This window comes from Bison bison, unplaced genomic scaffold (assembly GCF_000754665.1).
Source record: "Bison bison bison isolate TAMUID 2011002044 unplaced genomic scaffold, Bison_UMD1.0 scf7180017864330, whole genome shotgun sequence".
Lineage (NCBI taxonomy): Eukaryota > Metazoa > Chordata > Mammalia > Artiodactyla > Bovidae > Bison > Bison bison.
In genome coordinates, this window is record NW_011494902.1 from 12,174,560 (window position 1) to 12,189,006 (window position 14,447).

Genomic DNA, 14,447 nt, shown 5'->3' on the forward strand with positions numbered 1-14,447 from the left:
AGAATTGCTGAGGAATATTATTAATATTATTATTAAGCCTACTTCTCCCTGGGTACATAAACATTACAGAGGACTAGATACATTCATTTTGGCTTATAAAACTATTGTAATATGAACATAAATTTGCTTTATGAAACTTGAGGTTGACCCTCTGAGAGGTAATATCCCTGGGAGCTCTCTCCAAATAGCCATGAATCATCAAGCACACTCGAGACACCACTAAGAACCCCAGGAATTTGCTACTTGTAAAATGGAGTGGAAAGCTCTCATATTAGCTTAACTGCAAACCTTAGAACAAAACAACATTTGCATCTGCTTAATAAAATATACAGAACATGGCATGGCAGTTATGAGAACCTTCTTATCAAACACTAAGCAGCTAGGGACCCTGTCATTCTTATTTTGCAAAACATTTGAAATTAAATGAGGATGAGAAAGATGCAGAAGGATATTAGTAATGAACATGGGCTTCCTATATTTGACGTACAGAGCAGATAACATGGACAACACTTGGCAAATGTTATCTTGAACAAAGATTTTATTTATTTATTTTTCTGAGAGAAAGATTTTTGTCTCCTACTTCCTATCTGTGACAAGTTAGTTCATCTGCTTGCACATTAGTTTCCTCATTGATAAAAGTGGAAAATAAAGTAGATACCTTATTGGATTACTGTGAAGATAATATAAGTCACACTAGAAGTGTTGGCACATAATAAGGGCTCAATGGACATTAGTGTGCTAGGTATGGATAGAAGAAGGTAGTGCTTGCATATAAGTTTTACCTTCTGGTAGAGCAAAAAATTGTGTTCAATAAATAAACAAGCAGTTCTCACTCTTCAAATGAGAACCCTGTCTCACACATATCTTAGATGAAATAATTCAAATTTTTACACTTACTGCAGTGACTTGTACATGATCTTCTAAAGTAAAGTGAAAATGAAAGTTGCTCGGTTGTATCCAACTCTTTGTGACCCTGTGGACTATACATTCCATGGAATTCTCTAGGCCAGAATACTGAAGTGGATAGCTTTTCCCTTCTCCAGGGACTCTTCCCAATCCAGGCATAGAACCCAGGTCTCATGCATTGCAGGCAGATTCTTTACCAGCTAAGCCACAAGGGAAGCCAAGGAAAACTGGAGAGGGTAGCCTATCCCTTCTCTAGCAGATCTTCCAGACCCAGGGGTCTCCTGAAATGCAGGCAGATTATTTACCAACTCAGCTATCAGGGAAGCCCATCTTCTAAAGTAAAGACTCTTTCAAATCCTGATAAGATTTCAGGAAGTTTTTTAAGAAATCCTTGGCCTCCAATAATGTAGTACTTTCATTTGTAATTTTTATAAATTATAGTCAGATGAATAAAGAAAAGCAAAATATTAGTGTTAGTTGCTCAGCCATGTGCAACTCTTTGTGACCACGTGGACTATAACTGGCAAGGATCCTCTGTCTATGGAATTTTTCAGGCAAGAATACTGGAATGTCCATTCCCTTCTCTAGGGGATCTTCCTAACTCAGGGATCAAACCCTGGTCTCCTGTATTGCAGGTGGATATTTTACCATTTGAGCCACTAGGTAATGGAATATTATTCAGCCATAAAGAATAATGGAATAATGCCTTCTGCAGGGTGTGCATGGACCTAGGACATATTATACTTAATGAAATAAGTCATACAGATAAAGACAAATACTGAATATTATATGGTAACAAGCAAATTTGTCCTTGGAGTACAGAAAGAAACAGGGCAAAGGCAATAGGGTTTTGTGAAGCAAACGCACTGGTCACAGCAAACACCCTCTTCCAACAACACAAGAGAAGACTCTACACATGGACATCACCAGATGGTCAACATCGAAATCAGATTGATTATATTTTTTGCAGCCAAAGATGGAGAAGCTCTTTACAGTCAGCAAAAACAAGACCGGGAGGCGACTGTGGCTCAGATCATGAACTCCTTATTGCCAAATTCAGACTGAAATTGAAGAAAGTAGGGAAAACCACTAGACCATTCAGGTATGACCTAAATCAAATCCCATATGATTATACACTGGAAGTGACAAATAGATTCAAATGATTAGATCTGATAGAGTGCCTGAAGAACTATGGACAGAGGTTCATAACACTGTATAGCAGGCAGTGATCAAGACCATCCCCAAGATAAAGAAATGCAAAAAGACAAAATGGTTGTCTGAGGAGGCCTTACAAATAGCTGTGAAAAGAAGAGAACTGAAAGGCAAAGGAGAAAAGGAAAGATATACCCATTTGAATGCAGAGTTCCAAAGAATAGCAAGGAGAGATAAGAAAGCCTCCCTCATTGATCAATGCAAAGAAATAGAGGAAAACAATAAAATGGGAAAGACTAGAGATCTCTTCGGAGAAGGCCATGGCACCCCACTCCAGTACTCTTACCTGGAAAATCCCATGGACAGAGGAGCCTGGTAGGCTGCAGTCCATGGGGTCTCGAAGAGTCCATACGACTGAGCGACTTCACTTTCACTTTTCACTTTCATCCATTGGAGAAGGAAATGGCAACCCACTCCAGCATTCTTGCCTGGAGAATCCGAGGGACGGGGGAGCCTGGTGGGCTGCCATCCATTGGGTCGACACAGAGTCAGACACGACTGAAGCAACTTAGCAGCAGCAGCAGCAGCAGCAGAGATCTCTTCAAGAAAATTAGAGATACCAAGGGAACATTTCATGCAAAGATGGGCTCAATAAAGGACAGAAATGGTATGGACCTAACAGAAGCAGAAGATATTAGTTTTGCCAAATATCAAAATGAATCCACCACAGGTATACATGTGTTCCCCATCCTGAACCAAACTAATACAATTATGTAAAGTTTAAAAATAAAATAAAATTTAAAAAAATTAATTAATTAAAAAAAAAGAAGATATTAAGAAGAGGTGGCAAGAAAAAAACAGAATAACTACACAAAAATAGAGCTTCACAACCCAGATAATCACGTGGTGTGATCACTCACCTAGAGCCAGACATCCTGGAATGCAAAGTCAAGCGGGCCTTAGGGAGCATCACTGCAAACAAAACTAGTGGAGGTAATGGAATTCCCACTGAGCTATTTCAAATCCTGAAAGATGATGCTGTGAAAGTGCTGCACTCAATATGCCAGCAACTTTGGAAAACTCAGCAGTGGCCACAGGACTGGAAAAGGTCAGTTTTCACTCCAATCCCAAAGAAAGGCAATGCCAAAGAATTATCAAACTACCACACAATTGCACTCATCTCACATGCTAGTAACTGCTACTGCTACTGCTAAGTCGCTTCAGTCGTGTCCGACTCTGTGGGACTGCAGAGACGGCAGCCCGCCAGACTTCCCCGTCCCTGAGATTCTCTAGGCAAGAACACTGGAGTGCTTTGCCATTTCCTTCTCCAATGCATAAAAGTGAAAAGCGAAAGTGAAGTCACTCAGTCGTGTCCGACTCTAGCGACCTCATGGACTGCAGCCTACCAGGCTCCTCCGTCCATGGGATTTTCCAGGCAAAAGTACTGGAGTGGGGTGCCAGTGCCTTCTCCACACGCTAGTAAAGAAATGCTCAAAATTCTCCAAGCCAGGCTTCAACAGTATGTGAACCATGAATTTCCAGATATTCAAGCTAGATTTAGAAAAGGCAGAGGAACCAGAGATCAAATTGCCAACATCCACTGAATCATCAAAAAAGCAAGAATTCCAGAGAAACATCTATTTCTGCTTTATTGTCTATGCCAAAGGCTTTGACTGTGTGGATCACAACAAAATGTGGAAAATTCTTAAAGAGATGGGAATACCAGACCACCTGGCCTGCCTCTTGAGAAATCTGTATGCAGGTCAGGAAGTAACAGTTAGAACTGGACATGGAAAAACGGAGTGGTTCCAAATCGGGAAAGGAATACGTCAAGGTTGAATACTTTCACCCTGCTGATTTAACTTATATGCACAGTACATCATGAGAAATGCTGGGCTGGATGAAGCACAAGCTGGAATCAAGATTGCCAGGAGAAATATCAATTATCTCAGATATGCAGATGACACCACCCTTATGGCAGAAAGCGAAGAAGAGGAGCCTGGTGGGCTGCAGTCCATGGGGTTGCAAAGAGTCGGACACAACTGAGTGACAAAGCACAATCTAAAAATAGTGCAAAAGATGGTATATGCAAAACAGAAACATACTCAGGGATGTAGAAAAGAAATAGTGGTTTCCAAAGGGGAGAGGGAGGTGGGGGGAGGAAATTAGGGCAGTTACAAACCACTATGTATAAAATAGATAGCAATAGGATATATTGTATAGCACAGGAAATTATAGCCCATACTTACAGTTTTTGATGTGTCAACATTAGTTCAAAAAAAAGCTCTTAGGAAAAACAAAAGGAACAAACAAAAGCAACTTGAGAGAATTTCAACTTGCTTTAAATGAAGATTTATTGTCATATGGAATGCTGATAATATTGAAATATCTTAAAGGTACAAACATGAATTTCAGAAATACAAATTGAACCAAAAGAAATAGGTCAATTAGGTAACTTTTCTTTTGAAAATATGCTAAAAATCTATCTGATTTGTAGCCCATGAATGTTAAGAACACTTGATTCTTTAGGTGCTTTAGGTCATATTTGGAATAAACATTTCTGTTAATGTTATACAGCCTTAAAACATGCACCATCCTTAGCTATACTGGGGTGTGTATGCACACATGTTAAATACACTGAGCTTCCCCTTCACGAAGTTCATAAGCAGGTGAGGAGGGCATTTGTGAAGAACTGGATTGAATTTAAAGTGCTAAGGTGGGATAATTTTTGTGTATGTGGGCAGACAAATTCAAGTCAGTGAAGGATTACTTACAAAGAACTGATTCAAGTTTTAGCAGTCCGTTGAGAGTGAAGAGTGCAAAGCACAGGGCCAAGTGTATGTATAGATTAATTCAGCCCAAGCACCTGTGGTTCATCACATTCTATGCATGAAAAAAATTAGGTGATCCAAAATGAACACTGTATTCTTTGAAGGACTAACATTTCTTAGGCAAGGATAATTATTTTAATCAAAAGGTAATTGGCCTTGTATAGAAATTCTACCTCTTTTTTTCCTGCATCTTCCATATCTTTGTTTTCATTTGGTGGTAAATTTATAAATTATTTTATCCTCTTTTGATTTCTTCTCATTACATTATTTCTGGCTTCCCCCAGTGGCTCAGTGGGAAATAATCCCCCTGTGATGCAGGAGATGCAGATCTGATCCCTGGGTTGGGAAGATCCCCTGGAGCAGGAAATGGCACCCACTCAAGTATTCTTGCCTGGGAAATCCCATGGATAGAGCAGCCTGGAGGGTACAGACCATGGGGTCGCAAAAAGAGTCGCATACAATTTAGCAAGTAAACAACAACACAGTCTTTCAAATGCTTTTCTTTCTATTAGTTCTGCTCTTTCTTGATACAGTCACCCCTCAGTTTCTTTGGGGATTGCTTCCAGGAGTCCACACAGGATATTCCTTCCAGGATATCAAAATAGGTGTATGCTCAAGTCCCTAACATAAAATGGGTAGTTCCATGAATACACTCCTTCCTCTATATCCATGGGTTTCACATCCATGGATAAGGATGGTGAAATGTATTATTTTTCCTTCCTTTTCTCCTTCCACATTCCCTGCCAGAATATTTTTTATTAAAATTAATGGTTTTCAGAAAAGATATGTGTAAAGAGCTAACGGGAGGTTAAGAATAATATCAGATTGATGTCTTAGATGATGTTTTGTTTTATAAGTAATAGTGAAAATTCATACCATAATGCAAATAAATCTGGCAGCATTTCTTTCATCATATTTCAAAAAGATGCTCATACCATAGAAGATGTATGCCCCCATATACAACATAAGCTATCTAGCGTGTGTGAAATACCTGTTTAGTGCAAGGAATACAGTATGAAGAACTTCTTTGTGGCTCACAAGGTAAAGAATCTGCCTGCAGTGTGGGAGACCTGGATTTGATCCCTGGGTTTGGAAGATCCCTCGGAGAAGGAAATGGCAATCCACTCCAGTATTCTTGCTTGGATAATTCCATGAACAGAGGAGCCTGGCAGGCTACAGTCTATGGGGTCTCTCAAGGAGTTGGACACAACTGAGCAACTTATATATATATATATGCAGTATGAGGTTGTTATTGTCCTTGGACTTGAGACACTATTCACCTTACAATGACCAGAGATACATATTTAACAGCCACCACTTGTTTACCAGTCTTGCATATCAGAGTTGGTGATGGACAGGGAGGCCTGGTGTGCTGCGATTCATGGGGTCACAGAGAGTCGGACACAACTGAGCGACTGAACTGAACTGAACTGAACTTGCATATCAAGTAGGGAAATCCATCCATCAAATGCAACAAGTTTTTCTTAACTAGTTCAAAGCACAGGCCTTTCCTTAAATGACTATGTTGAAATATAAATTCCACTTATCTCCAGTGGCCTCCCCTCAAGTGAATTTAACCTAAAACTCTGTCTACTTATTAGAATAATTATCCTACTTACAGTCTATTTTTTGAGTAAAATGGGATTCTATCAGAAGTATCTCATTGGATACAAAGTGCAAGACTTTTATGAAGCATTTTCTCTTACACTTAGTACAGCCTTACAAACATTAAAGCTCATACCCTCTTTTTCTCAGCAATGGTAAAGAGATACTATTTTAATTGCCTTCAAGAGACATCATAAGAAGCAAAAGGGGGAAAGTATTATTACCTTTGTTTGTGCTCTGAGTTCTTAAGTATCCACTGTATGCTTTCTCTTTGGGTCTGTTTCTAGTGGTATAACCCTTGTTAATAGGAATTAGATCAGATTATGATTGTGTTGTGGTTATCTTAATTTTGCATGTTTTCTTCATCAAACAATACATATTTATATTAATTATCTCATATCAGTGTGAATAAAGAAAACCCAGAGCTATTTAGCATTTACTTAACTACTAGCTTTTTTTTGTCTTAGGAACTACTGTATATTTCACTGTAATAACAGTGAGTTATGTTTAGCAGCATTGCCTTCTTTTATTAAAGGTGCATTAATTTAATGTTAGAAACAACCAGCTTTAAAGATGTGATTGGCCTTCAATTCTTTTTAGATTCCTCTTCGAGATGCACTTACCACAAAAATGTGTTCTGTGGGAATTTGGCAACCTAGCTGATGATAGGATAGATCATTTTTAGTTTACAGGAGAAAGCAAATGCTTCACTATTATGTTGTTATTATTTATTATGTCAAAAAGAAAATGTATTTTTAGCTAGCTATGTGCATGTGAGTCCAAATATCGTTTGATAAAACTAGTCAAGTGGGAAAGCTTCCACTTCTTTGTGATGACGCATCAAATATGCCCTTATCACTAAAGACATTAAGGTGAAATGGTGATACTTTGTCTTTCCAAGCACCCTTAAAACTAACAGGAAAATCTAAATTACTGTATATTTATTTTTCAGGAGCCAATGAGAAAGAAATAGCCCTAATGAATGGTTTGACTGTTAATTTACATCTTCTACTGGTAAGCTTCCTTTCCCACCAGTGTTTAGAATACACTCATTTACAGAATCTGATTTTTTCTATCTTTAATTCATGAGGATTTGGAGTTTTACTTACTTAAAAATAAATTGTGAGATTATTTTCAATTATTCCAGGAAATGCTGGGCCCTGCTAGAATGGCTTCTTCATAATCATGGGAGAGTTGTCTCTTTACAAACAGCTTTAGAATACTGAGCTCTTATCTTAGAACATAAGGAATAAGAGTCACAGTTGATAAAAAGCTAAATGCGGCAAGCACACAAAATAACGATGTAAAAATGGTAGCAAGCAGTGATCTTTTCAGAAAGACAGTTTTCCAATATGCTGAGTTTTAGGGGGTTCGACTATGGAATATTATATTTCTGTACATTGATTTTAGGGGGTAGATTAAAAAAGACCCTGTTACTGGGAGAGATTGAGGGCATGAGAAGAAGGGGGCAGTGGAGAACGAGATGGTTAGACAGCATTACCGACTCAATGGACATGAAATGGCTCGATCTCCAGGAGACAGTGAAGGACAGAGAGTCTTGACCTGCTGCAGTCCAAGATATCACAAAGAGTCAGACATGACTTACTGACTGAACAACAATAACAAACATTGAGTCACTCTGCTTAGGTATTTCTTACATTTTAAGAATTTGGTAATATGTATACCTTAAAATATATATTCTTGGTTTGAAATATGGTGCCTAGAGTAACTAATGTCATGAAAATTTTGTATTTCATTTTTAAGTGAGATTTTGAAAACATGTCTATAGGACAAAGATGGACTATTAAGATACTGATATTTTATTTTTATAATATACAGACATGATTATTAAACATGGCTGAAGGAAAGTGCTTATGGAGTATGTTAAGTATGAAGGTAAACTGCATGACTTTCAGTTTAGACAACTCTGGTTTGGCTCCCAGCTAGATTACTTAAATACCTGTTTGATTTTGGACAAGGGTATTGGCATTTCTGGGTTTCCCAGGTGGGTCAGTGATAAAGAATCACCTGCAGTGCAAGGGATATAAGTTCAATCCCTGAGTCAAGAATATCCCCTGGACAAGGAAATGGCAACCCACTCCAATATACTTGCCTGGGAAATCCCATGGACAGAGGAAACTGGTGGGCTACAGTCCATGGGTTGCAGAAGAGTCAGACACAACTTAGCAACTAAACAACAATTGGCATTTCTAATTTTAATTTTTTCCTTTGTAAAAAATGAGGATGATAATATCTACCTCATACATATAAAACATGATAATATGTGAAAATTGTTTTAGCACCCCGGCCAATGGTCAACATCCAATTAACAATAGCAATCATCCTTATTGTTATTATTGTCTGTCAGTATTCTCCAAGAACTGCACGGAGAAATGACAAGGCTCCACTGAACACATGAGCTACTTATCCCTGGTGAATCTAGAAATCCCAAATGTTTCATTAGGGCAAAGGAATTTTCAGTTGGATTTAAAATTAGATTTCATACAATCATAAAACTTTAGAAAGATTATGTACTAGAAACCAAATCTACAGCTATGAATAAGACATACATATAGATAGGCTTCTCAGGTGGCAGTAGATAGACTATGATATTTCAGTATCAGAGCAATTGCCATTAAGTGCATTGAGATTTTCAATTTTCAATTAATTTTCAATTAGCATTTAAGTGAAGTTTGAGAATTCATTTTTATCTGATTCACATTTTTCTCTCAAATTTGCTTTCCTACTGATAAACATAGTGAGCAAATATCTTGTTTTTAGAATTCATTGGAAACAACGCTAATTGGAAAAATGTACCTTTGATAGGCATCTAACTGTGTAGTTAATTAATTCCTTTAAAATGCTGGAGATTATAAAATTAAAGTGTGGTATAAAAATGAACAAATGTCTATGTTGTACATTAATGCTTTTCTCAATAAATCCATTTCATTGCAGTTATCATTTTTCAAGCCTACACCCAAACGGTATAAAATTCTCCTAGAAGCCAAAGCCTTCCCTTCAGATCATGTAAGGATTCTTCAAATGATATTTATATTCTTTCTACTCTTCCTAAAGGAGCATGTCATTTGCCTGACTTGAATGTTTATTCACTAGTCTTTTCTAATTCTAAGTAACCTTATAATAAAAAGATCTGTCAAATGCTTTTGATTTATGCATTTTTATAGATTGTAGCTTTATTTCTTTTGTTCAAGTAAAACATGTGTTAAGGGAAGAAAGAATTGAATAGGAACATTGATTTATTAGTCTTTTTAAAGACACTGAACAAACCACTGGTCTAAATCAAGTGCAGTTATAAATGTTTTATTAATTCTTGTTGCTGTTTGGTTTTATGAAATTAAATCAATACACACCCCAGTACTTAACCCTTTAGTTACCTAAAGTAGGAATATAAACATTTATCTGTCCATTTGCTTTCATAACACACTAGCATAATTATTGGTAGTTTTTAATTTAAAAAATGCATTGAAGACTTTAAGAATTTTTTGTGGTTCAAGGAAAAAAACCATGCTACTTTTTTTGCAATTTCAGTTGATAAGAAATTTGACTGTTACAGACACCAACACAGATAAAAGCATATTTCAGTTTTAGTATTAGAGAAACTTAATTTCCATCTTTATATTATCACTATTTAAGTATTCTAGCCTATGTCTTATAATTTCAAGGCATTTAATCATTCAAATTAATAGCCATGATCTTACTAAAAAGGATCAAGAATATTTATCTTGAAAAAATTCAAGGTCCCTAAAATTTCTGGTTCCCATTTTCATCTGGGGCTCTCAATGAAGGGAACTTTTTTTATCCTTTTCTTATACTAGCTTACTCTTTTTAGGGCAAGCCATTTCTGTATCCTGTATTGAAGCCTAGCAAGTCTTCACTGCTCACTTTGGTTATCTTCTAAACTCTGTTTTGACTCAAATTAGATTAATTAAATATCTTACTCAAAAAATGTCATATTTCTAAAGAATAAATGACCCTTCATTTCTATCCCTATAATATTTCTGTTCAGATTGCTGCATGTAAATAATGTTAAATTTTTCTCTGATACATTCTGTTTAGTCACTTTTAACCTTGACCTTGAATCTAAAATGATAATATGCTTTTATTGTTATTTTATTATCTTTTTTTGAGATATTTTAATGTACTTCTGTGGACTGGACTTGATTTAATAAATCATCTTTCTTTTCCAGTATGCTGTTGAGTCACAGCTTCAACTTCATGGACTTAACATTGAGAAAAGTATGCGGATTATAAAGCCAAGAGAGGTATATAAGAAAGAGAAATAAATATTCATCATGCTTCTATTTAGTATTGATTTTTTCTTCATTTTCTTCAAAAGTTTATTATCTTCATTACTTTAATGGAACTTTCAAGAAAGTATAAAAGACCTATACTCTGTTACTATTAGGTCATTTTGCTTAAAATAGAAACTTAACTCAGAAGTGTATTTATTTTAATTTTTTCAAGGGCTTGTCATATTATAAGCAAACTATTTTCCTATCAATACCACTAGAGTCTGCCATATTCTTCAGTGGGATGGGAGGAGATAGCAACTTGCATATATCATTTTCAAATTTAAATGCCATTGCCTGTGGGTGCCATTAAAATCACATTAAAAATCAGTTATATTTGTTGAAGTTGAATGATGCCTATCTTTTTGCCCCTCTTAATCTAAGTACCAAATGTTTGCCTCTGAGTTTAGTCTGGGGTATTGAAAGGGACTTAGTGTAGCAGAAGGAAATTAGGTTTACAATCTCGTTATTACTCCCCAGGGAAATCCCCGTGACTTTGTGTTACTTACTTTATCTCTGAGATTTCTTTATATTTAAACAGATTACAAAGGAAACAGTTGGGCTTGACCATATGTTTAAGATCTAAAATACTATGCCCTTTATATTAATAAAGCTGTAAGGCTAAGTTGTACAGGCTTTGATATCTAAACCCTGCAGCTTGTGTGACTTGGCACCAACAGATTCACACAGGATAAATTTTAGGTTTCATGTATGTATGACACTCCCAAGTCAATGTTTGCACAATTATTTCTTTCAACCCAAAACCAATTTGAGAAATTAAAGATCTACTCTATTCACTTCTTTTTGCAACATGTTATTAATGGAACAGAAAGTTCTCACAGTTTTGGAATGATATGTTTCATATACTATATATAAATTGCTTATTTCTAGTAAAAATGACTATAGCCATCACAAGTTTTTTTTTTTTTTTTTTTTTAAGTAATAAGTGTTGTGGAGCTGTATGACTTAATCATATATTTGGGACTACTCTTTAGCATTACTAGATTGAAGCAGGTCAACATGAAACAGAACCATATCTTATCATTGAAAATAAATTTCTCATTTTCTTAGTACTGATTCTTTAAAGGAATAAAGCATTAGTATATAGAGCACTTTCCTTACTTTTTTAAACAATTATAATGGACAAAATGTATTAGCTTCCTCTACAGGAAAAAAAAAAAAAAGAGGTTGGGGTTGTCATGTTACTAATTTTACCTTAAATTTTTTTCTTACAATTACTATTTTTTAATTTAAAATTTATTTTTAACTGGAGGATAATTGCCTACAATATTGTGTTGGTGTCTGCTATACAACAATTTGAATCAGTCGTATATCCCCCTCCTTCTTGAACCTCCCTTTCACCTCTCCCCCATCCCACCTCTGTAGGTTATCACAGAGCACCAGGTTGAACTTCCTGTGCTATACACCAACCTTCTCCTAGCTATCTGTTTTACATATGGCAATGGATATGTTTCAGGGCTATTCACTCAACTCCTCTCCTTCCCCCACCGTGTCCACAAGTTTGTTCTCTATGTCTTTATCTCTATCCTGCCCTTCAAGTAGATTGACCAGTACAATTTATCACTCTTATTTTTATAGATTATCATTTTTTCAAACAAGTCTCAGACTACTAGCAGAAATTAGCATATTATTCCATATGTGATACATATGATATATGCCTAATGTGGGACACAGTAATTGGCAAATAGTAAGAGTTACCAAAATTAAAAACAATTGAAGAAAAATCCATTAATACTGACCATGTCAGATTGAGCAGTGTAGAAAATTCATGAAGACTTCATAAATAGATGAGAATTATTAGGCTACAAATTTATAATTTGTATCTGGCAGAGTCCTTTCACTCAAGTTGTTTATAAGACCAAATTAAATCATTCACAATATTCACAAACTAACTGACCACTGAATTGTGGGAGAAAAGTAACCTTGATAATATTGAATTTCATTGATAGTTTCTTTGTGTTTGGATCTTTACCTTCAGATTGGTATGGAATAGATATTACTCTTAAATTAATAGAAAATATTAGGTTAAGTTTCACTCAGATGATGTATATGTGTCTTTTATCTGGAAAAAATTAATGATTTTAGATTGATAAGTAAAATACTAATTTGCAAGAAATCAGTTTTGACATTTAATATTTTATGGATATCCTATTTTTCTGGTATTTTATTGGATGGGAATAAAAATGAAATAATTTATAAGTATCTAAATAGTAAAGATTAATTGAAAAACTGAAGAATAAAATCAGGCAATAGAGTTTTGCAAAAACTTATACTTTATAAAATACTTTTTACTATTGTATTATCATTTCTTAATAACAAAAAGCATGTTCAAATGTTCTTGCCAGATTTTTGAAGACTCTTAACTTGAAAAAAATACCTTTGCTTTTTCTTATGATAAGAAAGATCCCAAAGTGATTTTTGGATTGGGAAATATAAACGGAAAAGTTGTCATTGTGGATATTATGTAATTTATGCCTACCACAACTTTAGGGGGAAGACACATTGAGATTAGAGGATATCCTTGAAGTAATTGAGAATGAAGGTGACTCTATTGCAGTGATCCTTTTCAGTGGTCTGCATTTTTATACCGGACAGCTCTTTAATATACCTGCCATCACAAAAGCAGGACAAGCAAAGGTATGTGCACCATTTCTTCCTCCCCACTTTGTCCAGAACATCTATATACACACACACGCACACACACACACACACACACGTGTATATATGATATGTGAAAGTGTCAGTCACTCAGTTGTGTCTGACTCTTTGCAACCCCATGGATTGTAGCCTGCCAGGCTCCTCTGTCCATGGATTTCTCCAGGCAAGAATACTGGAGTGGCCATTCCCCTCTCCAGATCTTCCCTTCCCAGGGATCAAACCCAGGTCTCCCATGTTGCAGACAGACTCTTTACTGTCTGAGCCACCAGGGAAGCCCCATATGATACATATATATATATTTGCCTAAAGTAAAATATTTATGTTTTAAAATATATTTAATATATATGTATTTAATACATATATTTTAAAATTTAAAGTTTATTAAATACACTTTAAAATATGAATATTTAGCTTTAGGCATCTCTGTTTAAACCTCTTTTGTTACTTCTGTGGTCATACCTCCTTATTAGCATCTGCTCTCTCAATGTCTACCTCTAATCAGCAGGATGGGTGAGATTCCTTAAGTGTTGTCATTGGTAGAGAACTGCTCAGTCAGCAGAAGTAGCCAATACTTAGGATAGTAACTATATATTAGGACTATTAGAAACTCAACTCTGGTGCTGAGTTGAGTTTCTATAACTCATTCTAAATATCAGATCAGATCAGATCAGATCAGTCACTCAGTCGTGTCCGACTCTTTGCGACCCCATAAATCACAGCATGCCAAGCCTCCCTGTCCATCACCAACTCCCAGAGTTCACTGAGATTCACATCCATCAAGTCAGTGATGCCATCCAGCCATCTCATCCTCTGTTGTCCCCTTCTCCTCTTGCCCCCAATCCCTCCCAGCATCCAGAGTCTTTTCCAATGAATCAACTCTTCACATGAGGTGGCCAAAGTACTGGAGTTTCAGCTATAGCATCATTCCTTCCAAAGAAATCCCAGGACTGATCTCCTTCAGAAT

The 14,447-nt window shown here is 36.0% G+C and overlaps 1 protein-coding gene across 2 annotated transcripts in view; it reads left to right on the forward strand.

Moving 5' to 3' along the window:
• KYNU (kynureninase) overlaps positions 1-14,447 on the forward strand; it is a 120,799-nt gene that overhangs the window by 40,447 nt on the left and 65,905 nt on the right. For both annotated transcript variants that reach the window (XM_010853684.1, XM_010853685.1), the window contains 4 exons: positions 7,447-7,508; positions 9,450-9,521; positions 10,703-10,777; positions 13,316-13,462. In XM_010853684.1, coding sequence (XP_010851986.1) covers positions 7,447-7,508; positions 9,450-9,521; positions 10,703-10,777; positions 13,316-13,462 — 356 coding nt within the window. The remainder of the gene's footprint in view (positions 1-7,446; positions 7,509-9,449; positions 9,522-10,702; positions 10,778-13,315; positions 13,463-14,447) is intronic.